At 41.5% G+C, this 26,444-nt stretch overlaps 1 protein-coding gene across 3 annotated transcripts; it reads left to right on the top strand.

Annotated features, from left to right (window-relative positions):
- Positions 1 to 387: 387 nt before the first annotated feature.
- ece1 (endothelin converting enzyme 1) lies at positions 388 to 26,444 on the top strand. Of its 3 annotated transcripts, none has more exons than XM_030730390.1 (19): positions 388 to 525; positions 9,638 to 9,724; positions 11,858 to 11,993; positions 14,713 to 14,925; positions 15,031 to 15,155; positions 15,260 to 15,406; positions 15,851 to 15,916; positions 16,185 to 16,373; positions 19,177 to 19,319; positions 19,651 to 19,765; positions 21,417 to 21,527; positions 21,605 to 21,703; positions 21,812 to 21,889; positions 22,003 to 22,106; positions 22,399 to 22,509; positions 23,474 to 23,541; positions 23,639 to 23,829; positions 24,355 to 24,450; positions 26,211 to 26,387. In XM_030730390.1, exons 2-19 carry the CDS (start codon positions 9,638 to 9,640, stop codon positions 26,385 to 26,387), a joined length of 2,256 nt encoding a protein of 751 aa, XP_030586250.1. In that variant the 5' UTR covers positions 388 to 525. The 3 variants fall into 3 exon arrangements, 2 of the variants coding, with proteins under 2 accessions (XP_030586250.1, XP_030586249.1); XR_004020004.1 differs by lacking the exon at positions 388 to 525 and adding an exon at positions 24,177 to 24,231 and having other exon boundaries at positions 9,065 to 9,724; positions 26,211 to 26,347; XM_030730389.1 differs by lacking the exon at positions 388 to 525 and having other exon boundaries at positions 9,596 to 9,724; positions 26,211 to 26,444.

The following is a 26,444-nucleotide window of genomic DNA, read 5'->3' as shown; positions in this document are numbered from 1 at the left end:
AACATTGTAACATCAGCTTAGTTAATTTGTTGCCAGTTTAATTGATTATCTCACCATATCAGGTACAGCATAACCAAAAATGCTTAGCTAATGTTAGGTTAACTTAAGACTACAGACTAATACTACTTAGTGTTTATCTCTTACAAATCTATGCAGGCTATTGTGTCAAGTCAACTCGGATAGGGAAAAAAAGGAGGGGGGGCACCATTACGCTTTAAAGATTAAAGCCTAATTTTCACTCTTGGTGGTATTTTTATACTGACAGATTAGGTGTTTACCGGTGCCTCTCATTTCAGCTTCAGTGCTTGTCTCGGAAACCTTTAGGCGGGGCAGAGGTGGTGGTGGTGGGGTGCTGATTTCCGGGGTTGCGGCGTAGTGGGAGAAAGTTTCAGAGGGACGAGACGAGAACTATCTTGACAGTGCAGCGCGGGCTCTTTGGTTGTTTTAGCTGAAGATCGCCCACTGTCCCACGGTCAGAAAGCGCACCGGAGTCACGGCGGTGGCTGTGGATCAACTGACAGCACGGTAAGCCGTCCTCTGGCTACACACGATACTGATTTAACCTGTAATTACACAACTGGACTGTGTTCAGTAATGCACTGAGAGGCTGATTATTACAAACTACTGTGAGGTTGTAGTCATTAAGGAAAAAGCCCTCTATTTAAAGGAAATGCGTGAAGTTTTGTTGCCCTGTTCTAGGTTCGCTGCATGCTGCGGGTTCTGATTTGACAGTAATAGTCCAATAGAGACGTGAGGTTTTGCTGCCATATTAAAATATGTTGCAATAATAATCTCTGCGCCTTCAAGTTTAAATTTTCTTGCAGCCTCCCTGTTTTTCGCTCATAACTTTGGCGCACATTAGGTTTGAACAATCAGAGCTGTGTTGAAAAATACTCAGGGGTGCATTTAGTGAGTCACCGTCAACATCCTATTACCCATCAACCACCTAACAGGCTCAATCATCCGCACTGAGTGTGACATTTTAGCCAACATAGCTGCTACTACAAACGTATTTGTGACTAAATTAGATGTTATTGTGGCAGAGGCGCAAAATTAATATTAGTCTGGGATGCTATAAGGGCGTTCTGTAAGAAACGAAATAATCAAAATTATCTTAAAAAGACTTATGTGAAATTTCTTGTTCTGGTTTGTTTAGAGAGCGACACAAGCATAACATAAGTTTATCTTTTTACATACACGTTAATCACCTTAATCTGACCTTTAGGAGGAATTGGGTGTCCTGACTTTCATGTCCCTTCACTCTGTACCATTTCATTTTCCTCTCTGTTGAGAGTGACTTCTGCTTTGCACTGTCTTTTCTAATTTATGAATCAGTTATATCTGTCCAAACTCAAGTTAAAATCAATAACTAGATTGTTAGAAATATGGCTCTGTTGATTGCAGGCACAGAAGTCAACTGTTTGTACAATCTCACGCCTGGGTGATTGATTGCTTTAATAACATTACAAGGCTCTGGCAGTGTGCTGCACTTGGGGGAGCTTGATTCACTCAGTTATTCATTACCTAGGTGTGATCAGGAGTGTGCTGCAGGATGCCATAACAACAGCAGGAACAGGTAATCTGCTGTTATCTGTTTGTGCTGGTGCAAGCGTCCATGTGCCACTCCTTTAATCCTGACCTTATGCTAAAGAGGTCTTGCTAGGAGCTCTTTAATCAAAGAGGAACACAATTTTGAAGTATACCATATTATGCATATCTAAGCAAAATGATATTCTGTCGTGTTTTAGTCTTGTGTGCATGCAGGGTCAGGGTGATCGAACTTAATGCTTCGACTGTTTGCAGGAGGCACACAGCATGATGGCGAAACAAAACCTGGCTCGCTGATATTATACCACTGCACATACGTCAGAGTACCTGAAAAGTACACAGAATACTGACTTGGAGTGGTACGCTAACTGGGAATCTGAAGAATTTCAGAGCTGCATATTAAAAACCATGTGAGGAAAAAAAAAATGCAAGTTCTTTATTATGTCAAAGATAAGTGGAAGAAAATGGATGGATGGAGGCATACACAGAACACTAAAAATAGTGTTATGAAGTGTTATGATTCTCATAAAGCTCCTCAGCTTAGTTTAACAATCAGAGCCAGAGAAAGCCTGGGAAAGTAGCTTTATTTTTTGGGGGTGAGGGGGAGGTGAGTTTTGGGTGGGGTGCCATTATCAGGGTGTTTTCCCCAAAGGAAACATCCCTGCATGGTGACAAAAAATAAATCTCCAGTGCTGTTTTGATTTCAGGGGTTGAGAACTTCTGCCCGAGACAACTTTGTCTTATCAGCGGCCTTCAGGCACAAATACAAGGGACTGAACACAAAAGACAAAGTGACTGCTTTTAGGAATGTCTGCACAATCAGTCACCTTCCCGGTTTCATTTCTTTGCTTTATTTGATACATGAAAGCTTACAAAAGAGTATGCCGTACGCAGCACAGGTTCAAAACGCAGCTTACAATTCAAAGGGGAGAGCGGTACATGGCAATACTCCAGTAAACACAGCCTAATACAGCTGCAGTGTGTGCACTCAGTATCTCATCAGGTAGCATGTTGGACTGGATCAAACTGTTTGTACTCGTTGTAGTAAGATGTGTAGTTGTGTTTATGTTTGACAATGTGGTATTCCTGGAATGTTTTCCTGACCTTTGGTTTCACACCAGTGGGTTAACAGAGAGCTTTAGGCTTGGAAAGAAGACCTTTCTTTCTTTCTGCTTGTGGTCTGAGGTTCATCTCTGCATGACACAGACAGGAGAGCGTGATTCAAATCTGACACGCAGCGGTTACATTTCAACAGACGTGTCTCTTACACAGAATACGAGGCTCAGATTGTCACTTGTTTTTGGCATGTAGTCATTAATTACTGATCTTACGTGGTCTGCAACCGCATCCAGACCTAGCATCTTGCTGGCTTACCACAGTGGTTGACCAGGCCGCACTTCTATCATTGCTTAACGGGTATACTCCAAGCTTAGGTCAAACAGTCATCTCCTCCTCCTAGTATATTTTACGTATTTTCTTGTTTCGCTCGTTCTGCTCTCATTTGTCGCTTTGCACATACTCAAGTTATTCTTGGAGGAATGCCCTGGCACTACAAATAATCATCTGGTTTGCAGGATCAGTGACGAATTACTGACGCATGGTTGGGGTTTACAGCCTCCCTTAAAGGCCACGGCCTCCTGTCATTTCCAAGAATTGGAGGATACTAACCTCGCTTATTGTTGGCTTCTCTTTGGGAAGACATCTTTGGGCCCTGTGGGACACCATTAGGGATTTCCCCACAAAGTGTCCACAACTGACCTTGACCGCAGACTATTAGCGTAAGACCTGCATCATTTTATGTTTTTTGTATGGCTCCCACTCATCACTTAGCGTGACTTCCTTTCAGATAGGGGCATCAACAGGAATTTGTGAGTAGGCAGCATCAAGTTAAGCAATAACTGCTTTAAGAAGATGTCAGATTTAAGATGCATATTTATTTATAATTCTTAGTTTCAGGTCTGTATGAGTCAGGGTATAATAGTATTACATCAAGTACTGAAATTCACTTTTCTTAAAAAAAAGAGGCTTTTATTAGTCACCAAATATTAACAGGAAAGGAGAAAGAGGAAGTGGTATTGTCACTACACAGTGATTCAGCTCAGGAGGGGTCAGTCTTTGTGGCAACATGTGTATATATGCCTGCACAGACTCCAGTTGCCAGGAAAGTGTTCAGAAACAGTGAGTGTGCATCGGGATGTCTTTGCAACAACAACATGGTCAGTGCCAGTAAATACTGCTGTTATCCTGGACTGTGATCCCAAGCAGACCACATGATTAAATTAGGGTGGGGGTGGGGTTATAGTTTGTTTGGGGGGGTTTTTGGCATAAAATTCTTTTGTGGAGTTACAATCATTTTTGTGTGATTCAGTAGGCACTTTGCTGTTAAATGGAACAGCTGTAATCCTTTAATGAGTTGTAGGTCAAAGATTGATGGAGCGAAAGGTATGTGTGTCACCAAAAGAGAGAGTCAGACATCATTGTCCCCATTAGACCTTTTGCTTTGAGCTATAGGTCATTCGAAACCATTTATGTAATTGAAAGCGTCCTAAAACTATCTGTGTCCTCACAGTCTACCCTACCACTCTCCCTCATCACTTTAGCCTTCCATTTTTTTATAAGCTGATTGTATGACTTGGCTGGCCAGGTGCCAGCCCTTTATTAGAGTTCATAAACACACCAACACAGTGATGGTTTTTGGCAAAGTACATATGATTGGTAGGATCTTCCTCTTTCCTCCTTTGCTTTTTGTCGTGTAACTAGTCCTGTGGCGTTTGTCGCAGAAACACCGTGACGACTACGACAGCTCAGGACATGGTGCCAGATTTTCAAATTGAAATCTCTCAGTTTCTTAATGTAAGATCAGTTTGCTTTAAAATAAACCCAGTTTGCAAAATAAAAGCCCCCAGACATTTAATGGTTGGTGTCAATGTGCAACCTAGTAAGTTTTAAGATTTTCCTAAAGATTTTCTAAATAAAAGCCTACAGTTGTAGCAGTTTTCCAGGATGCTTTAAGGTGCTAGACTTTCAAAATAAAGTCTTCTGTTTTGTTTGGGGGGGTTGGGTTTTTTTTTTTTTCAGTTTTCTACTGCTTCAACTGCCATCTCCCATCTTTTTAATTTCTGTAATTTCTCTAAAACTTGCAGTTTAGATTAGGCCAACAGCTGCTCCCTCCTCCCTGTGTCATTGGAGTTTATTTGCAAAACTCATCTAATAGAAAGCAAGATTTAGTAGGAATCACAGGAATCTGTGCTCCTGGTTTGTCTGGAATTCTCTGGGATTTTTGTGGTGAGAACATAAATTTTCCTCTGCTGCATGTTTATGAGAGACAAGTGGGAACTAAAAGAAATGATTTGGCCTTCTGGCTGTGCTTACAAGATAATCTAATAGGTTTTAATCAAGTAAACATTTATTTCAGTCGCCTGTTTGTCTTTTGGTCAAGAGACTAACATGTGAACTGCACAGAAGAAGAAAAACTAAGACTGTACTGATTGGACAAAGTCTGTTTTAAAGTCTGATTACATGAGTGATGTTCAAAATACTTATATGTAAGGCCCTGTGCAGTGTTCTGCATTGTGACCAGCAATCAGTCTGCAGCGAGCTGTTTATCAAGCTGACAGGCAGCCGAGGTTAATCATTGTACATTATAGCATAAGAAAATGATGCATCTCTGTGGTGTCTCGTGCTTTAGCTGATTTCACGTGAGCTGCAGTTTTGTATTTTTACTACCAAAAGCAAAGTTACAGTCTTACTTGTGTAAGACTTTAGAACAACTTTTATAACAGTTACTTAATACCCAAAAGTTGTACAATCACAGAAGCACTGGGATGCATAGTCTGGAGTCTTGCTGCAACAGAGTAGATGACTTCACATGTGGTTGCCTGGTTGGCAGAGGCAGGGTGTAAACAACCAAGATGGCATTTGAAAACTCCCAGAGTATGTAGAGTGTATGTAACCCCACAGCTAGCAGTTCAATGTCAGGGCTGCAGAAACAGTCCTTCGTGGTAATGTGACCTGGGTGGCACAGTTTGTTAATGAAAACAGCAATCCAGCCGACACTTTCATTGCCACTCTGATTTTTTTTTTCCTTGTTACCAGAAACGCCTGGAAAGCTGATTTATCAGTGGGAGCCGGTTATTCCCGTAGCCCTGTCTGAAACAGTGCACACCAGATTTATTGCAGACAGAATATATTGCTCAAAAAATTAAAGGAACACTTTTTAATCCGAGTACAGCATCAAGTCAATTAAACTTCTTGATATGTTCAGTTAAGCAGCAGAAGGGGTTGTTAATCAGTTTCAGCTGCTTTGGTGTTAATGAAATTAACAACAGGCACACTAGAGGGGCAACAATGAGGCAACCCCCAAAACAGGAATGGTTTTACAGGTGGAGGCCACTGACAACTTTTCCCTCATCTTTTCTGACTTTTTTTTTTTGCTAGTTTTTCATTTGGCTAGGGTCAGTGTCACTACTGGCAGCATGAGACAGACAGTTAGAGCTGGAGGCCTGTAGAAGCTCTTTTATCTGCTCCTTTGTGCCAGGAGGAACAGGATAAGCACTGCCAGAGCTACAAAATGACTGTGGAGTCCGATTGACGTTTGCCATAGAACACCAGAATTGGCAGGTCCACCACTGGTTCCCTGTGCTTTTCACAGATGAGAGCGGGTTAACCCTGAACACATGTGACAGATGTTTGGGGTTATACCGCCTGTAACATCATTCAGCATCACCGGTTTGGTGACGTCTGGCAGTCCAAGCCAAGTCTAGGTTATGTTTTGTACTTTCTTGCCCAGTTGGTTGCAGCAATAAAGCCCGTGTTAAGTTTAATCTGTTCTCAGAGGCCTGCGTTTGGGTGCCTGCCACAAAGTTGGTCCGTGACACCCTGACTGCCATTAGGTTTTGGGATAAAATCCTTGGACCCATTGTCAGACCCTACACTGGTGCAGTGGGTCCTGGGTACCTCCTGGCACACAACAGTCCCCGGCCTCATGAGGCGGGGGGGTATGCAGGCAGTTCCTGGAGAATGAAGGAATTGACTGGCCCCCACGCTTGCTTGACCTAAATCCAATACAGCACCTCTGGGGAATTATGTCTCGGTCTACTTGATGCTGCCTGGATGCACCTCAGATGGTCCAGGAGCTCAGTGATGCTCTGGTCCAGCTCTGAGAGAAAAGCTCCCAGGGCACCATCTGTCATCTCATTAGGAGCGTGCCCCGATGTTGTCAGGCATGCATACAAGCACTTGGGAGCCATAAAAACTATACAGCCTCATTTTGAGTTGCTGCAATGAAATTTCACCGAAATGGACTCACATGCTCCAACATTTTTTTTCACTTTGATTTTCGGGATGTCTTTGAATTCAGCCCTCTGTGCTTCTTAGGATAGGAAGTTTTAATTGGCTTTAAAAAATGTCATGATCCTGGGTCTTTGACCCAGAGTTTTGAGTTTGGGGGACTTTGTGGTTTTGTTGTATTTGCTTTGTGCGTTACTAGTGTTAGTTTTGTTCATAGTTCTTGGTGCTAGTTTAAGTCTTCATCTGCATTCCCTTCCTCAGTGTGTCTACCTTCCCTGTGTTATATTCATTCATGTGTACGGTGTCTATTGCATTCCCTCAGTTTGCTCTGCCTTCCCTGTGGTTGTCATGTCTTGTCAAGTCTGCATTTCTGTGTTCTGATACTTCCTGTGTTGTTCTGTTAGTCCTGCATCCCATGTGCACTGTGTTTAGTTTTGCTTCCTGTCTGTCTCATTAGTTGATTCTGTTCAGCTTTTTTTATTCCTTGCTGTGTTGTGTTTTCCATATTAGCCCCTGTGTATTTAAGCCCTGAGTTTTCACCTCTGTTTTTTGTCATGTCGTCCCTCATTCCCCCCTTAGTAGTGTGTCTTCTTGTTCCATGTTAGATTACTTGTTCCAGTTTTGCTGATGCCTTTGTTTGTATATTTTAATATAGAAATTCATCAATAAATCTACCCTTGGGCTAAGTTTGGTCTCTGGAGTCCTACATTTGGGTCCAAACCCTGCCTGCCACACTGCTGCATCATGACATGCACACTGTCATTCAGAATAATCAAAGCATTTGGAAATTAACTGTATGCATTTATGCATTACAGCTAAAGAACTGTAGATTATGATGTGTAATTTAATATTTCATGAAAATGATGTCTAATTATTCAAATGTTCAAGGTTTTTGGTGAAGTCAGCTGCTAACAACAGATGGGTTTTTGAGTTTTGCTTAATTGAAACAGCATCCCTAACCTGATTTTTTTTTTTTTTTTTGGTGATCTGGGGTCAAAAACCTAGAGCACATGTCTCAAAGTGAGGCCCCAAATGTTGGAGGCCCCAACAACAACAACAACAACAACAAAATGATTCCAGAAAAACAAAGTCCAAAAGGTTTGTGCAAACAAAACTGCAATCCAGGAAACCACAACGGGTGAAACAACAGACAGCATAACCAGTGACACAGGGAAAGAATATATAGACATAGGCACAGGTGAACACAAAGGAAGCAAAGCAACCAGAGACACAATCCATAAGTACACAGAGAGAACCTACAGGAGGCAGTCACAGGAAGAACATATGCTGCAGCTGCCAGCAGATTCAAACCCAGGACCTTCATTCTGTGAGGCCACAGATACTACTTAAATGAAATCTTTGAAGCCTCTTCAGAAAAGTGAGGCATATTCAAAGGATTGTGAGTCTAATAAATCAGTGGGTTCATTTGCAGGCCTAAAAATTGACTTATAAGGTTAAACTTCCTTGTCATCTACCCACCCCAAATCATACATTACATTTTTGTTCAAAAAAATTCTTTTTTTCAATGGAAAGTTATTGCGGTTGTACATTGTTGTTATATATTTTTTTTAATAGTATGTTGTGATTTCCCCACTTTAATTGGTTAAATATTATACTTTGATAAATAGAGCAGTGATAAGTTTTTATTTATGTTTTACAGACACTCGTCCAAAGAAGGAATTACTGCTGCTGTTCAGCTGCAGTAATTCTCTGTCCCGTATATAACTATATGTTTGGCTTAGAGGTGACAGGTTCCACTCGCTTGTCGTGGTTTGGGGTTTCTGTTCTGTCACTTCCTGATTTATTTTGTAATCCTTGGATTTTGTTCATTCTGGTAAGTTTACTTCTGGTCTTTGTTAGCCTTCCCTCCAAATTTCCACCACACCTGTGGCCAATCAGATAAGCACTCTCTCCAGCATATATACTCCCTATTTTCTTTCTTGTCGGTTTCTTTGTTTTTTTAATTACTTTTAAGTGTTAGTGTTTGCGTCCGTTTTTGGGCGAGGGCTTAAGTATGAAAAGACACAACTATTCGGACTTGCAGGTAACAACTGCAACAGGAAGTGACTGCAGCATGTGCTGATTTTTTTTTTTTTTGTTTTTTTTTTCTGTGCTCCGCCCCGTGCGTATTTTGTCGTTTAGAAAAGACACTGGGTGTGAACTACAACTGCGTGCTTACCTCCCCAAATCTAAGTGAAACCACATTTGAGAATGTGCTCTCTCTCTCACACACACACACACACACAAAATCACTACCGCACTCTCAGTCTCAGTCATGTAAATTGCTGAAGTCAGAGCCGCTACCCCTTTTTCAGTAGTTCCGTCTTCTCTCTTGCTGTGTTTGCATAGACCAGGATTAAAAGGAAGTCTACAAAAACTTTGCTTAGGAAGGTGGGGGGAGAGAGGACCCGCAAGGAGATCGTACTTGGAGTTTCAGGAGGAGGTTTTTCTCCTGTTGTGAAGTTTGCTCCAGGGGCTGTCTGCCTGAAGCCATGGGGGTGGTGAGAGGTGTTGACAGAGCTGGAGGGAGCAGAAAAGCACTTTGAAAGGAAGACTAACATGTTTTTTGTTCTTTTTTTTTTTTCCCTAAGCAATTTTGCTGTATGAGCGAAAGAACTACAACTGGATCATTTAGATTCCTCCCCATGGATTTCAGAGGGCAACCCTGCTCTGAAGCCTTTGAGACTCCAGAGGAATAGATATCACACACACAAACTCTCACACACGCTCGTGGGAGTTAATAGCTGCATGAAGCAACATGGAAGCACTGAGAGAGTCTCTTCTTAATTTGACTTTTCAGATGTCCACGTACAGGAGAGCCACCCTGGATGAGGAGGACCTGGTGGACTCCACCAGCGATGATTTCTACCCGTCAGCTCCCATGCAGGTAAGAATGCAAATACCCTGTGCTAAAAAAATAAACAGGTTGTTGCCAATAGTAGATTATTACGAAAGACGTAGGCTGGGTGCATAACTCTTGAGGCTTTGCACATTAGAAGACAACACCTTTTAAATTAACAGAATTACTGATGAAAGACTTATAATTTAGGCTTATGTTTAGATCCTGTTTGAACCGGAGTGTGTGGCGAGCTGCCCTCATTAAAGAGTTCAAATAAAGCTGTCAAAATCGCTCTAGTAGTAGTATTCGTTTGACATGTCTGTCCATAACTTAAAAGATGTAGCACTAAGGAAATATTAGGTCCCTTAGCCTGTGTATTTATGGAGGAATTTAAAAAGCCTTTGTACAGTATTAGATTGGCCAGTCTGCCAAACAGCACTGAACTGAGAGACTGTGTGAACAATGGGGAGAAGATAAGTGTGTATTTGCATGACTGCCGATAGTATTTAAGCCATGCTAACCGTTTGAGAGGATACTATGGGGATGATGGGGGTGGGTGTGTTGTGGTTAGCACTGCAGCCTCACAGGGTTTGTAACTGCTGGTCAGCTGCGACATATCCTCCCAATGCTCCCAAAGTTCTCAAGCTTAATTGGGATCAATTTTGTGCTCACAATCCAGAGACATCAGTGTTTTGTGTTAGTTCTGGCAATTGACACGATGCACCCCAGCTCTCATCCAGTGTCAGCTGGTGTAACGCCCAGTGAAACTGGTTTTATAAGCAGTTAAGAGAATGAATGAACTGATGGATAATCACATTGTTGCCATCTGTGTCATTCTCATATGTGTTGGGTGCAATTTGCTGGTGGAGCCTCAAGCGTGTACAGCTTTGCCTTTAAATTCTTATTTCTGGGGGACAAAAATATTGTAATTTAAAACAAAATGATGTCAGTGCTACAACTTGGAATGGTCTTTAGTGCAAACAGTAATAAAATCAGAAATTTACCTTCACTGTTGGCTTTTGTTCTCTAGTAGAGGATGATCCTGGTCCCGTTACAAGTTTACCTTGATCCATGCAAAGCTTTTCAGCGTGGCATCAAACACAAATGGGCTAAGTGAACAGAAAAGCTTGCTAAATAAAGTTCAGGCCAACATGTACTCAAGTTTTACAGAAAGCGTACAAAAATGTCCTAGAAATTTTCATGGCAAATGAGATGTCACCATTGATTCTTCAGAAGCTTTATTTAACCAGAATTATCCCATGAATGCATTTTACCTTTTACTGTTTTGCAGTGAATTTTTGTGAAATAAAACATAGCTTCCTGAGCGTGACACCCTAAAGGTGGAAAAGACTTAGCAGTTATTATCCTAATTATGCTCAAAAATACAGCTCTGGTCCAAACCTGCTTAATGCGCTGAGGCTCTGGGATTAAGAAGCCACCGTGGCTTTGGCATTTGCTTCGATCACATTAGTTTGAATGGTGAAAATGTCTAATAGCAAATCTGATCTGTTTTATATACAGTTTAGGCATAAGTGATTTCCACAGAGTATACTGTGTGGGAGAAACAAAAGCCAGCATTTATTTAGAGAAGATATTCACACTGACCAGAGTGCTTATTGTGCCCATTGGAGCATTTAAGTGGCTCTTGGAATGCTTCCTGTAAGAAATCAATTCCCTTGGAAGCTTTAACAAAAGCTGTAGTCAGAAAAAAAGTTTAGGAGTTTGTACCAATCAGATTTGAGGAGGGAAAAAAAATCAAGCGCTGACCACAAAGCAGACTTCCAACTCTTTCACGCTTTCTACAAAACTTTGAGCCATTTTTCAGTAGGTCATTATCTGCAAACTCATCATTTGAAGGTGAACCACAAAAGCACCAGATAAAGTTCAGCATTGACTTTACTTTTGGCCTAGAATAAGAAAAATGTGCTTTTATTAGTGAGGGAGCAGTGGAAGAATGCTTGACCTTTTTCTGCGTGTGAGAGTTGAGGAGGCTGAGGGCGTAGCCATTATACTTTGAAACCATACCTGTCATCGAATCCCTGAGAAACTGTGTGACTATACACAATATTTTCCACTCGGTTTTACTTGCATGAACAAAAACAGTCGTTGCATGTCATTTAAGCGCTATTGTCTTTGGCTTTGATTAAATAATCCATTTAATGGATCTGTTTATGCATCCAGGTGAATTTGCTGCACGGCCGTTCCTCGTGTTGGCCGAGCAGGACACAGACAGAGAGGAGGCTGATGTGTTTGGTGTGTGTCCTGACAGTGGGTCTGTTTGTAACTCTCATCACGACAGGGATTTTCTACAAACAGAGTGAGTTCAAAGTTTTTATTTACTCCTCAGTGACATACAGTGAAAAGAACCACCTGTGGTCTCTGTGTCTAGATAAAAAAAAACATGTTCAGTTCTGACAACAATCTAAGTGATTCTTCAGCCCTTTAACAATAGAAAACACTGCATCATACCTTTTTTTTTTTTTTTTTTTCTTGTTAGGGGACATTTTTAAATTAGGACAATGTAGAAATACAAAGGGTGACATCATCTCCACAAGCCCAGAGTGAGATTAAAGAAATTCCTGCAAAAAATAGTTACAATGTAAATACAAAACATTACTGTTGGCTGAATAGGATGGCATTCTCTATATTTTTTTTTTCCCGCTTATCCAGTTCAGTGTCATTGGGGGGGGGGGGCGTCTGGCGCCTACAGCAGGGCGAGCGGCAGGGAACTTCCTGGTCAGGTTGCCAAATCTGTCACAGGGCTTTACGCATCATTTACACCTGCAGCCAGTATAGAATCACCAAACCCTTTGGATTGTGGGAGGAAGCTGGAGTACCCACAGAAAACCCATGCAGGTGCAGAACATGCAAATTCCACACAGAAAGGCCCCAGACTGGATTCAAACCCAGGACCTTCTTGCTGTGAGGTGACAGTGCTTACCACTGCATCACTGCAGCCCTGCTAGCAAATGTGTTCTAAAAACTCTCAGCTGCACCTCAACTACATGTGAAAAAGAATTAAAGCACAATAGTGTTACGCCCATTTTAATTACAGTAGTACCAGTTGGCCGCCTCATTGCATGTACAAGGAAGAGACACGATGGCTTTCCAAATGGCAGCAGGTTTTGCTTTGGTAGCAGCCCTCGGAGGCTCCTGCCTCCAGGGCCTAAAGGGAAATCTTAGTTTGTCCTTGCAGAGAGTAAGTTTTATAGGGAGTTATGCACAAGTTTTTTCTTATTAAATTATGAATCTTTTGGATTGAGCCACCCCAAATCTAGGCCAGAGGCACTAGAGAGAAACATGGTACTGTATTGTAATATATGGGAGAATTCTGTAATAGTAATATTTACAGGCGAAGTCTGCAAACTTTAAGCATTTTTTTAATCAAAAGAGATTTTGTCTCAGCAACCTCTAAAAAATAAATTTAAAAAAAATTAAATGGTGCTTCAAAATAGTAAGTGTTTGGAGGCATTTCACGAGCCCAGGGTGAGACAACTGCCAACTGATACAGACTTGTTTCTGGAAAGTATTGATCTTTTACCCCCATAATAAAACATGCCAAATAAGGCTGAATCCTATTGAACTTTGTTCTAAAAAGAGTTTTTGTTGTTACTAAAACTGAGCCTGATTTCACTCATTCATCTACACAAGGCATTTCATAGAGGCAGTAGTGGTTTGACTTAAAGGCAGTTTTATACTTTATTGTTAAAATGCAAAATAAAAAACAAAACCCTTAATAAACGTCTAAATGCTTGGTAAGATAGTGTTATATTACATATATTCTAAGAACTTGTGGAAAATAAGTTAGTTTTTTTTATTAAGGTGTAAATTCTTTTTCAGCCTTTAAGAATTTCTTTTTTTTTTTTTTGGCTCTTGGCCTCATGTGTGAGAGAGAATACGAAAGTATTTACTGGATGCAAATTAAAGACATTAGATATGATATGGAATTTATTTATCCACTTCAGTCATCTAGCAATATATAACTATATATAGATATATAGTTTATATATTGTACTGTAATCATTTTCTGACCTCTCCTACCTAAAAAGATCATGTAGGCAGAAGATCATTTCTTTTTCCACCAAAATTCATGTATCGTGACCAAAGGGATCTTCGCCAGTGAAAAACAACCCTAACTCTCTCCCTTGACCTTGTTCATTATGGAAAAAAGTGCTTGTGGAGCTGCATTGACATCCTGGCAGTGTCTCATCAGTGGTAGCTTCCTTAAATTTACCATGGGAAACGTAATACCACTTCCTCCCATTCAGCACTGCGAGTCAGATCCCACTTTGAAATAAAAGGAACAAGGATGAAACCTCCTTGGGGTACTAACCTCATCACTGCTCATAAATTTGTCTCGGTCTCTGACTCATGCTTTATATGGACAGACAGTGAAGGTCTTCCTGGATGTTCTGTAGTAGAGATGTTCCCTGCTGCTTACACTTCTCTAAACACTGAAGGTTTTCTAAAGCCATTTCCGTTCAGTGGGTTTATGTTTAGATTTTAAGTAACAGAGAATCTATAAGCCTCAACCACTTACTTCCTCTTTATCATTTTTTCTAGAGAACGCAACAAACGATGTATATTGAAGTGGGAAGCGTACTCTTAGATTTGGGTAGTAAAAGAAGCCCAAAGGGCAGGTTTATTTATAACTAGTCAAGATGTAGCAAAGTGATTCACCTATACTTGACTCTTGAAACATTAGGTGAAGTCATCCTCTTCTATTAATGTATTGTCTGCCTATTAATCAGACACCTTCATAAGTATGTCACATTGCCTCTTTGGGAGAAAGAATTGCCACCCGTTGCATTTTCTGTTAATTTATAAAGAATTTTACAAGCAGTAACGTTCCCTCCAGGTTGTATATCTTGGCTCTCCTAAGATAATGGTTTCCAGATGGTCTGAAAACCCTGGTGCATTTTTGTTCCACTGTGAATTATTTCAGATTATCCACTGTGGTAGTGTTTTCCACTCGCTGATTATGCTGAATGTGAATTATGTATGAATTTAACAAGCCCCCCCCCCCTTTGCAACAGGTCACCCAGGCTTGTGCCTAACAGAGCCGTGCATTACTGTGGCCAGTGCAGTTCTGGGAGCCCTGGACCGATCCATAGATCCCTGCCATGACTTCTATAACTTTGCTTGTGGGGGCTGGATAAAAAGCAACCCCCTCCCTGAGGGAAAGTCCCGCTGGGGCTCTTTCAGCAACTTGTGGGAGCACAACATGCTTGTAATGAAGCAGTTATTAGGTAAACATCCTTATTTGAATGCAGTTCAGAGTTTCTTTGTTTTTTAGCTGCCTTTTAAACCATTTTCCATTTTCTCATCGGTGCAATTTCTTTGTATCTGGGCAGAAAACACAACAATGAAAGGCTTGAGCGAGGCTGAGGAGAAGGCCCGGCGATATTATCAGGCCTGCATGAATGAGACCAAGATTGAGGAATTAGGAGCTAAGCCGCTGCAGCACCTAATTAGTCAGGTGTGGTTATTAAACATCAAAACAAATCATTTGTCTCTTTTTAAGAAAATAATTTCCTTATCTCATCAGTTTCTGAATGTCTGCTTAATTCCTGTCTGTCCCAGATCGGAGGATGGGGTCTGACTGAACCCTGGGACAAGGACAACTTCCAAAAAGTTCTCCGAACAGTGTCTGCCAGCTTGCGCACCTCCCCTTTCTTCACTGTGTTTGTCAGCACAGACTCCAAAAACTCCAGTACTAACATCATCCAGGTGAGGGAAACCGATGTTAAAGGTTTTTATTGGCTTCACCTAACCAAATTCTACTCATTTATCTAAAATGATTATATCCAAAAACACTTCTTCAGTGAAAGCTTTATTTAAATACCATGCATATTTATAAAAAGTGTCACCCAACAGAAGCCATTTTTACAGCTTCCCTGAAGCCAGATTTTTATTTGTTATTCTTGGAACAATCCCTTTCATTATATCAGTGTTTGATTCATGCTGAGGCTTTCAGAGGAATTCAGTCATGTGTCATGGGACTATGACAAATGGAAAAGATAGAATCTTTGGTAAGTTTCTGCATTTAGTCTGCATGGTCAAGTTGCCAGAATGCAGGCTAAAATGCAGAAATGTGCCAAATGCTAACAAAAGGCTGTTTGTGAGTTGAAACAGAGGGTGAACAGAGTCATAGCATGTTTCTCTTGGCTCTAGGTGGATCAAACCAGCCTGGGACTACCTTCACGTGATTACTACCTCAACAAAACAGCAAATAAAAAGGTACCGTTTACAGCATTAGACTGGCTTTACAGATATGAAAGTGTACATGGAAGGTTGCACAGTCATTTAAACACACCCAAGGGCTCATTGTCTATTACAAAAGGAAGTCGAGAAATATTTAATATTTACTCTTTCATCCTCAGGGGATAAACTCTGGATAGTAGCATGTGGTTGCATAGTTTAGGATTAGTGTCCTGATTTAAGTTTATAACACATTCAGACATTTTTTCCGTAACCAACCCCACCCTACTGCTGCCTTTCTTTATAGTATCTGACAGCGTACCTCAACTTCCTGGTGGAGTTGGGGGTTCTTCTGGGTGGCTCGCACGAGACTTCTCAAACCATGATGGAAGAAATTGTGGACTTTGAAACCACCCTGGCCAACATCACAGTCCCTCAGGAGGAGAGAAGAGATGAGGAGCTCATTTACCATAAGATGGAGGCCAGGGAGCTGGCAGTGAGTGTCTCAGATTCCTGTTCTTCTAACTTAACGTTAAACATGTGTTTCCAAAGCTGCCTCAGTTCTTACTGCAGACCTAACCTGCTCCAGACCGGGATATGTTTGAGATAAACAATCAGTACTTTGGTCAGCAGGCAGTGTTTTTCAATCTTTTCCTTTGGAAAATGACATCACATCCTTCTAAAAGATCCTGTGGACCTCGGTGGGCAGATACCAAGAGTGTCTCTTTTTCTAATGTGCATCGATCTAAGATGTAGATTGTTAGCAGAGATATGTATTTCTTATATACAAGGAATTAGGGCTGCATAAAACGATTATTTTAGTAATCGAGTATTCTATCGATTATTCCAGCGATTAATCGAGTAATCGGATAAGAAATACTTTTTTTTATTAACAGTTTATCTGCATATTTTAACTTCCGTAATGCAGTTTCTCGCCATGTGAACAAACAGTGGTGAATGGAGCAGCTACAAAGTTCTCTTTTCTTCACCTTAACACTTGCTGATCAGGTGCTTGATGAAGGACCTCCAGCTGTTTCACAGATTTAATGGTGGTTACTAAAAGAAAAAGCTGCTGTTTTGGACGCTGGAAAAACGTTTCCTTTTTCACTACTTGAGCTCACGTCACAGCTTCGCCTCTTTGCGCTTGCGCAGTTAAAACCGCTGCCTGCTATGAGTGTTTTGAAAAACTAGTGGCTGCGGGAGCCATGGCGCATGTGTGAGTAATGGTGTAATGCTTTGTATTCACAAGCATTCTCGAAAATACGTTTCTACTGCAGGTCTATATTTAGTCACTAATAAGGGATTAAAGTATAAAAAATATTTTGAAGGAGCCCCTCGGTCCTGGGGGGCGGGCTTTCCGGTACCGAACCATCGCTAGTGCTAATGGCCCGCGCTCGCTAGCAAACCAGTTCTGGTAGCTACAGCTGAAGTAAAGACAAAAATAGCAGCTGAAATTCTCAGCGAGCACAACACACACAGACACACAGAGAGCAGTGGAGGCGTGGAAATGCATGTCAGCGACAGTTGCCACCCGTCCCGTAAAGTATGGAACACGGCATGTTACGGAGCCGTATTCCACGGAGTCCCGTAACATACGGGGTTCTGTATTTTACGAGACAGGTGGCAACTCTAGTGATGATCCACTCTGTGTTAAAGGAAATCCATCGCAGCGACGGAGAGCTTTTTAGAATGTGTGCTTGTGTATACGTGAGTGATTCACACTCCAGTCCAGTAGGTGGCGGTAATGCAGTTCTATGTTGGTTTGCCAGCCCTCAATAAACCCACAAAAAAACGTCAGCACTAATGCTGCTAATGCTAGTGAGGAGCGCCGCTTACACCGAGACAGCTGAGCGCTGCAGAGTTTAAACGAAGCATCGACACAGTAAATTTGTGTCGATAAATTTTTAGAATCGATTTAATCGAGTTAATCGATGAATCGTTGCAGCCCTACCAGGAATAAAGTTCACTGCTTTTTCTATATTCCTGTGTACAAGTGATTATGGTTTTTTTTTATCTAAACTTGTCACAAAAAGTAAAGAAATTTGTGTTTGGTCAGTTATTTCTTTGTAACAATGCTTCATGCCAGTAAATCTCTCACCGTTGGAAAGCCTGTTTCTTTCCCCTTAAACAGTGCCGCGTTTGTAAGGAAAATGCATTTGTGGGTTGCGCAGCAGAGATGAGTATGTAGGTTGCGCTCCCACAGCTTGTTCTGCTAATGATTCTGGTTTGGTGTTTATTGTATTGGATGATTGAAGTCCGGAGAAATGAGATATACTGGCAATTTTACAATTTAACAAAAAGCAGTCTCAGCAGCATGTGGAAGAACCATACACAGCCACAACAGCCTGGCACCTCCTCCTCATGCTGGTCACCAGCTTGGTCACACACTGCTGTCGGATAGCATCCCGTCCTTCAACCGGCATTTGTTCCAAGTCAGCCAATGTGGTTGTGTTGGTCACTCTGGCATGTCCAAGCTGATCCAACAAGTGTTCAGTGTGGTTGAGGTCAGGACTGCATTTTTTTGGGAACATTCTCCCCATTAGATGAGGAAATGCTGGATTTTTTAGGTTTGTTTTTTTTTTTACTGAGATAAAACTTCTGTCTGACTGCTGATTTGAGAGGTTAGGGTAAGTGAATAGGATAGAATAGAATAGCTTTTACAGGGCTTTCAAATTGTTTTGGAGTAGCAGGGAGGCATGCCAAAGTAGCAGCCGCCTTATGACCGAGACCGTAGTCATGACGGCAGCAGACGATATGAATAGTCACATGGCAGTCGTGAACCAATCAAATGGCTCAGATTGAAAGAACGTAAATATTGCCATGTTCATCCACATGGTGCTGGAAATGGAGATGGCGGACGGTGCAAAAAAATTTTTTTTAGGAAAATTAAAAAGTAGACGGCGCAGAGTGGTGGAGTAGGTGGAAAATGCGCCTGCCGCCAGCATAATTTGAAAGCCCTGCTTTGTCATTATACCTCACATATAATGAAATTATAGGTGCTTTTCCCATTGTGCAGTAATATAAGTATAAAAGTATATAGTATAGAACACTTTGCTCACATCTGTTTAAGTTATAGTTACACAGCTAAAGAATAAAACATGCATTTGGTATGTTAGATGTGCTTTGCAGTCAGCTTAGGGAAGAACAAATATATGCAGTACTTAAACTAGTTCCTTCAAATCCTGCCAGTTGTACTGTTGTGAAAATGTGAACATAAATATAAATCTTTAAGTTGGAGGACTAAAACGAGGTCCAGACTCTCCTCATTATGTCTCAATCGCTTGTTTCGTGTTTTGCAGACTCTGGCTCCAGCAGTGGACTGGATGCCGTTCCTCAGAGAAGTGTTTGCTCCTGTGTCACTTAACGAGTCAGAGCCAGTGGTGGTTTATGCCAAAGAATACCTCCAGAAAGTTTCTGAACTCATAACTAAAACAAATAAAAGGTGAGATGTGAAGAAATGCTTAATCATTTTTCTCCTTAATTTGTCAAACACAGGTTTTATCTAAGCACAGCTATTAAATATGTTTGCTCAGATTTATGATTATGCCGTAAAATAAATAAAATGGAGCAGAGAAGATCAACCGGCTAAGATAAATCTTACACATTTACATGGTAGACCCAAGCACTTGGGTTTATTAATGTGAATTGCCCCTTGAATTAAACAGACATATGAATATACACTGTTTACATCTCCTCAAATCCTCTCCTACTGAAAGCTACAGCAGTAAGCATGGAGTATATGAGACTATATATACAGATTCTTTATTTTGCAGCCTTCTCAACAACTACATGATGATGAAAGTGGTGAGAAAGATGGCTTCCATTTTGGACCAAAGGTTCCAGGATGCAGAGCAGCGATTCCTTGAGGTCATGTATGGAACCAAGAAGGTACGGAACGAAGTTTTAGGCCTTTCAAAGTCACTATAATCAACGTCCTAAACTTCTCACCCCTTGATGGTAATTCGGAAACACATCTGGGCACTTATTTGGATCCTTATTTTGACATAATCTAAATTAATTTCAGTGGCCACTGAATCATCAGTTAAATCTGATATAAAACACTTCAAAGTTTGCTGAATTTACCCCAAATCTTTGAAGCTTTTAGCCCCCTCTGAACGCTGTACTTCTGTTTTCTTTACTGATATGAAATTCAACCACAGATTTCACTTCAGGATTGTTTGCATGCAGCTGTAACCCAGCATAACATTAAGGAGATAGTTGGGGGAAACTGGAACGTGCTGTATATGTTTGACCTGCTGCCAGATTAAAATAAATATATATATCACGTTTGAACTGTTTACAGATATCTAAGTGTGTTTCATCAATCCCTTACTGCTTAAACAAATGTTTGAATTGATGCCAGCCAACAAGAAACAAGCAGAGTCACTGGGAAATTTATAAAAGCAGACATTTTTAGAAGCTACTCTGGCAGAGGATGTGGCCCAAAGCCAAACAGATGGCACTCTAGAGCTTTTCACTCGACCCCTTGTTTTTGTATGACAAAGAGGGTTTTTTAACTGAACTTAGATAAGTGGAAAACTCCAGCAGAGAAGTAAACAACCTGGCTTCTTCAGCTTCACTGGGGCTGAAGAAGCTGTAATGTAATATTTAAATCTTAGCCAGATGTTTTCTTTCAGTTTTGATTTTTTATTTATGTAGTGCCACTTCAGCAGGGATAGCTTCCATCCTCTTCGGTAGTAAAATTAAGGGGTGAAAAACAAGTTCACAACATTAATCAAATGGCAGTTTATATTGTAAGGTTAAAAAGACCCTAGAACAACTCCCTATATGTGAGCATTTGGCAGCAGTGGGGAGGACAAACAACAGGAAGAGACATCCACCAAACAAAGAGACAAGACAGAGGTTGAAGGCATATAAACACATGGGAGTGCAAAGAGGGGATTACATAAGTGCTCGGTGTATACGGTGCTTTTGATGCTACAAGTTGCAGAACTGGGGCAGCTGTATGTTGTATGCTGCTTTGTTTGGAAGGAAAAAAAAAATCCTGAATATGTATAAAGATCTCATCTCATATAATGCAGACGCAGCAATAAAAATCTGCAGTTTTCCCTTGTGAAAAACTCTCCTAGACTCTAAACTGAGGATGACTTTAGACACACGCATTAACAGGGATGCATGTGTGGATTGAGCTGATCCTTCAGAAAGTTGTACTTCCTCCCTACTTGACTGGAGGCTCCGGTGACTTCATCCCTTATCTGAGGAAGATCCTGTTCACTCAGCCTCATTTTCCACTGGGGTCAAGCTGGAATAACAAACCAACTCTTTCTGTGCACATCTTAGTTTTTTCTGTTCCATGTCTCTTTTTTCCATCTGCATGCCTGAGTACTTTTCTTGCTCTGAACTCTCCTTTCCTCTTTGCCTGCGCTTCTTTGTCCTTTTCACCTGATGATGATGATGATGATTATAGCATATGCTAGTTTACAGGTAGCAAGATGGTTAGTTCTTGTGAATACAGGAAGCAGTAACACCTAACAGAGTGAAAATTCATCTTTTTCTTTCATTTGTCTTTGTTTTCCAGAGCTGCAGTCCACGCTGGAAGCTGTGTGTCAGCGACACAGACAGCGCCTTGGGTTTTGCTCTTGGAGCCATGTTTGTCAAAGCCACCTTTGCTGAGGACAGCAAAGCCATTGTAAGTGTTTTATGGTTCTTCCCTCACTGCTGTGAGCGATGTGACATTTGACTCAACTTTGTCTTCCTGCGTTTCAGGCTGAGGATATGGTTACAGAAATTAAACAGGCATTTGAGGATGGACTGAAGTATGTGAGCTGGATGGACACGGAAACAAAAAAGGCAGCTAAAGAAAAGGTGGGCCATTTTCATGGGAAGACGTCCCACTCATGCTTTATGGTGACATCTGAGATGCAGCACTGCCATCTGCTGTGAAAATGTCTCTTACAAATTGTCGTCTTTCAGGCAGATGCAATATACAACATGGTTGGGTATCCTGAATTTATCATGAACCCCACAAAGCTGGACAAAGTGTTCAATGATGTAGGTAAATGCAGAAGTGGATTACCTTTCCTAGCTTGTTGCCTTAATCATAGGCTCTTTGCCTCCATAAAATGCTGAACTTTATTTTCTATTACTATTGATTCCTCTTTTAGTTCTCCGTGGTGTCGTACTTGTACTTCCAGAATGTCATGCAGTACTACAACTTCTCAACCAGAGTGACTGCAGACCAGCTGAGGAAACCTCCCAACCGAAACCAGTGAGTTCCTCAGTTTTAACCCAATTCCCTGCCACCCTTCTTGCCGCAGAGGAGGTAGCGTGTTCCAGTGGGAACTTTCCCATTGTACTGACTCAGCACAATACTGCTGCCATCCATGATTATTCCCAAGCAACAAGTTTCTCTCAGCTGAACCAATCCTCATCTCTAATCAGGCTACAGAGGAGGGGTTAGATTCGGGTCCCCATGACTTGCAAACTGATCTGGAGTCTGTATGGCACAGTGAACTTGATGCAGAGCTCATGAGGTGGCTTCATATGCCTTGTTTTTGCAGGTGGAGCATGACCCCTCCAACAGTAAATGCCTACTACAATCCAACGAAAAATGAGATGGTTCTGCCTGCAGGAATCCTTCAAGTTCCATTCTACGGTCGCTCCTGGCCTAAGTATGTCCTCTGTGTTGTATTTTTGAGTTTGCTAAATAAAATAATTAAGACTAACTTTATTCTGCTGTGAACAGCATTTATACGTAGCTGGCAAACATTTACTGTACTAGTATTTTTAGAGCACTTTTCTAGTCTTACTGACCACTCGAAACCACTGATACTACAAGCCACATTTACCTATACATTCAGATTGTGCTTTATTCTATGCCAATCTAGAATTGCCATATAGCCTAACATGTCTTTGGACTCTGGGAGGAAGCCTGAGTACCTGGTAATTCAGGGGACTCACACAAAGACCCATCTTGCTTTGAGGCAACTGTGATAATCGCTGTTCCACTAAAACATAAGAGCAGCATTAAACACAGCTGAAAATCATAGCACACTGAAAATCATTATCAATAGGAAATGCATTTTTTTCCAACTGAAGAGATTCCTGTAGTGCACTTTCAGTGTAGTATAGCTGGATAACAAAGACTAGAAATGTGAAGAGAAATTCAAAGGAAAAAAATAACTAATGTTGGCTTCTGTTAGTTTTAAAGCTGAATGTGTTAATGTTTTCTTGGGGCACAGTTCAGCCAGCTGTTTCCCCTTGTTTTCAGTCTTTGCATTCACTTCAGCTAACTGGCTGCTGCCTTTAGCTTGAAATACAAATGGGTGGTGTCACTCTTTGTCTTGGTCTTAGGACGAACATTTAGGTTATTTAATTATCAGAGGTTTATTCAGTCATTTGTGACAGCTCTAGCCACAGGCCATCACAGGGTGTAGTTGTGCTCCCAGATCTTACAATCAGAACAAAAATCATTCTAAATGAAAGACCTCAGAAACTACCTACATTTTTACCCAAGTCAGTTTTGCCTTTCTCCAATAGGGTTAGGGTTATTACCTATGATGACTTAAACCTCAGAGTTAACTGTTTAACAAACATGCAGTCTGTACACATGCAAAATGTTCTTTGGTTACACAGAGCACTCAGTTTTGGTGGAATTGGAGTTGTCATGGGCCATGAACTGACTCACGCTTTTGATGACCAAGGTAAAAACAAACGAAACAATTCATATTTCACAGAGAAACTGACCTATTCTAAACTATTAAAGAAAAATTAAATAAGCACGGTAATTTGTATTCAAAGGGAGGGAGTACGATAAAGATGGAAACCTGCGCCCGTGGTGGAAGAACTCCTCTGTGGAGGCCTTCAAGAAGCAGACCCAGTGCATGGTGGAGCAATACGGCAATTACAGCATCAACCAAGAGCCTCTGAATGGACGACACACCCTGGGAGAAAACATCGCCGACAACGGTGGACTCAAGGCTGCTTACAAGGTCTGTCAGGGAGCACAGCGTGCTTTGAAATCTCTCGAAATATTTAAATGTGGAGAAAATGGCTTTCTGTGAGCAATGTAGGCAAATAGTGCTGCTGTAATACAGTATTTGGATTATAACAGGAAGTTTTTACACATTGCATGTTTACAAGGTTAGACTATCACACTTAATCCCCTGCAGCAATTTATTTGTTGGGGCTGCTGTGGGTCATATCCATTAATCTGTATTGGAAAAAGTAGGTTGTCTAGTTTACAGTGAAGGCTGGAAATGCAACAGGTGGTTATGAGTGGCCTTGTCAGCCTCTAGTTACTACTTCACATGCACACATTCTTTCCATGTAATGAAAGGTCATAAGCTGTGAGGCAGATGACCAAAACGATATGGAAGTAAAAGCGATGCCCTGTAAGTATATAGAGGCACTAGAGCTGAGCTTCTGTTTCATTTACTCTGTATAGTGATGCACATTTCTATGTGAACAGAAACGGTGAATGCATGTGAGAATAACAGTGATTTGTTGCTTTGAAGGCTTATGTGAACTGGATTAAAAAGAATGGCGAAGAGGCTGTGCTGCCAGCGCTGGGAATGACAAACCATCAGCTGTTTTTTGTAGGGTTTGCCCAGGTTTGTATCTTTTGATCATCGCGCTACCAAATAATGCTGCTTCTGCTTTAAGGTCTTTAAAGCTCACCGCCAGATGTATTTTTCAGCTAAATTGTTGTTCTGCTCGGAACAACAATTTGTGTATGATCTCTGCTTCTTCTCTTATTTAGCTTGATTCTCATTGTGTGTATGCTGGATACTTCAAGTTTGCCACACTTGCTTATTTCATAGCAAACTGGCTCTAAGCAAGCTGCAAAAACACAAGCACAGGAAGACAACTTAAGATTAACGTGAGCTTTGTAGTGTCTGTACTTTGTCAAACATTGAAGGTAAAACACTGCTGAGAGCGGTATCCTCTATCCTTTCAGGGCTAAACTCAAAATCACAGGAAAATTCTGTTAAAAATTGGAGTGGGAGGCAGATCAGACTCAGTGAGTGTATGGCACCCACATGCCTCATGAAAACATCTGTACATACTCAGGTTGGTGTCCTGGGGCATCCCCCCTCTAGATTGGCTCAGGGTGTCGGTGACCTACTGTGGTGCTACTTGGTCTCAGATGCACATTTACATCTGAGGTTCTCAACTGGGTTCAGGTATGGAGAACGTGACGGTAGCTTCAGTGCCTTTGTCATCTGGAACTGCCTGCACACTCTGGCCACATGAGGCTGGGCATTGCTCTGTAACAGGAGATATCCAGGGTCCACTTCACAGCATAAGGTTTTACAGTTGGTCTAAGGATTTCATCCTCATACGTGTCAGTCAGAGTACTGCTGGCTACCACATGGAGATCAGGTTTTTGGTTAGTGGTGGTCTCGGGAGGCATATCCCTGGAAGGTTGCACAAACGGCTCATGTTGAATAATTTTGCATGCAGAATAACCTTTGCCAGAGCATCTCAAGACTTTCACATCTGCCAGTTGTGCTCATTGTGAGCTGGCTCTCATCTGTGACAAGAACAGGTCACCAGTGATGGATCCACAAGTTCTGGTATTCTCTTAATGCCTATAGAGTTGCACACTGCTGGTCTGGGAGCAAGGGTCCTGTTAAAAGGATGGCAGACCCTATTGCTACCCTCATGGAGTCTTTTTGACAATTTAGTCAAAAATATGCACGAGTAGCCTGCTGGAGGCTCTGGCTGTGCTGTGCAAAGGGAGTGGGTGCTGGTCCTGCTGAAGGGTTGGTGTCCTTCTATGACCCTGTCCAGCTCTCTTCATAACTGCCTATCCCCTGGGATCTCTTTATCACATAAGTGTGCTGGGGGACATGCCAAACCTCCTTGTAAGGATGTGCTATCCTGGAGGAGCCTGGACTACCTGAGCAACCTGAATGGGCTGCAGGGTACAGTCTTATGCTACCAGTAGTGACAAGGATACTATCAAAAAGCAGAACTAGAGGAAAAATCAGTCAACACAGATTAGGGGAGAAAGCAATGTTCTGTAGCCACCACCTGCAAAACATTCCCATCTGGGGGCTTGACCTATTACCTCTCTAGTCCACCTGCTGTCACTGTAATTTGCACCAAAGCAGATGAAATTGATTCACAGTGGTTTTCACTTCCTAACTGGACAGAATATCTGAAGTTTAACCTAACTGGTGTTATTCTCTGAGGGTCAAGTGTTCCCTTCATTTTTATTTTTTTATAGCACTGTTGAAACAAAAGAGAATTTTATTTTTTTTAAAAGCCAGTCTCTGGAATCTCTATTCAAAGAAAATCCTGAATAAATCTGAAGGGCTAGGTGGAAAAATAACTGCTTGATTTGTCTCCTTTGTTCCTCTTACAGGTATGGTGCTCTGTCAGGACACCCGAGAGCTCACATGAGGGCGTTATGACAGATCCTCACAGTCCTCCAAGATTCAGGGTCATCGGAACGGTCTCAAATTCACGTGAATTCTCAAAGCACTTTGGATGTAAAGCAGACACTCCCATGAACCCAAAACACAAGTGTGAGCTTTGGTGATGTCTCATTGCTCACAGCACAACTTATCAGAAGTGAAACTGACACTGGGCGGGGGGG

The sequence above is a fragment of the Archocentrus centrarchus genome, chromosome 5 (assembly GCF_007364275.1).
Source record: "Archocentrus centrarchus isolate MPI-CPG fArcCen1 chromosome 5, fArcCen1, whole genome shotgun sequence".
NCBI lineage: Eukaryota > Metazoa > Chordata > Actinopteri > Cichliformes > Cichlidae > Archocentrus > Archocentrus centrarchus.
The sequence above is the reverse complement of the archived record's forward strand: the minus strand, read 5'-3'. Positions and strand labels throughout refer to the sequence as shown.

Bases quoted from the DNA above. Each gene is read 5' to 3' on its own strand.
- ece1 (XM_030730389.1), top strand. From the start codon at position 9,596: ATGGAAGCACTGAGAGAGTCTCTTCTTAATTTGACTTTTCAGATGTCC. The intron at 21,704-21,811 runs GTGGGCCATTTT...GTCGTCTTTCAG, and splicing joins AAAAGGCAGCTAAAGAAAAG to GCAGATGCAATATACAACAT. The intron at 22,107-22,398 runs GTGAGTTCCTCA...TTGTTTTTGCAG, and splicing joins AAACCTCCCAACCGAAACCA to GTGGAGCATGACCCCTCCAA.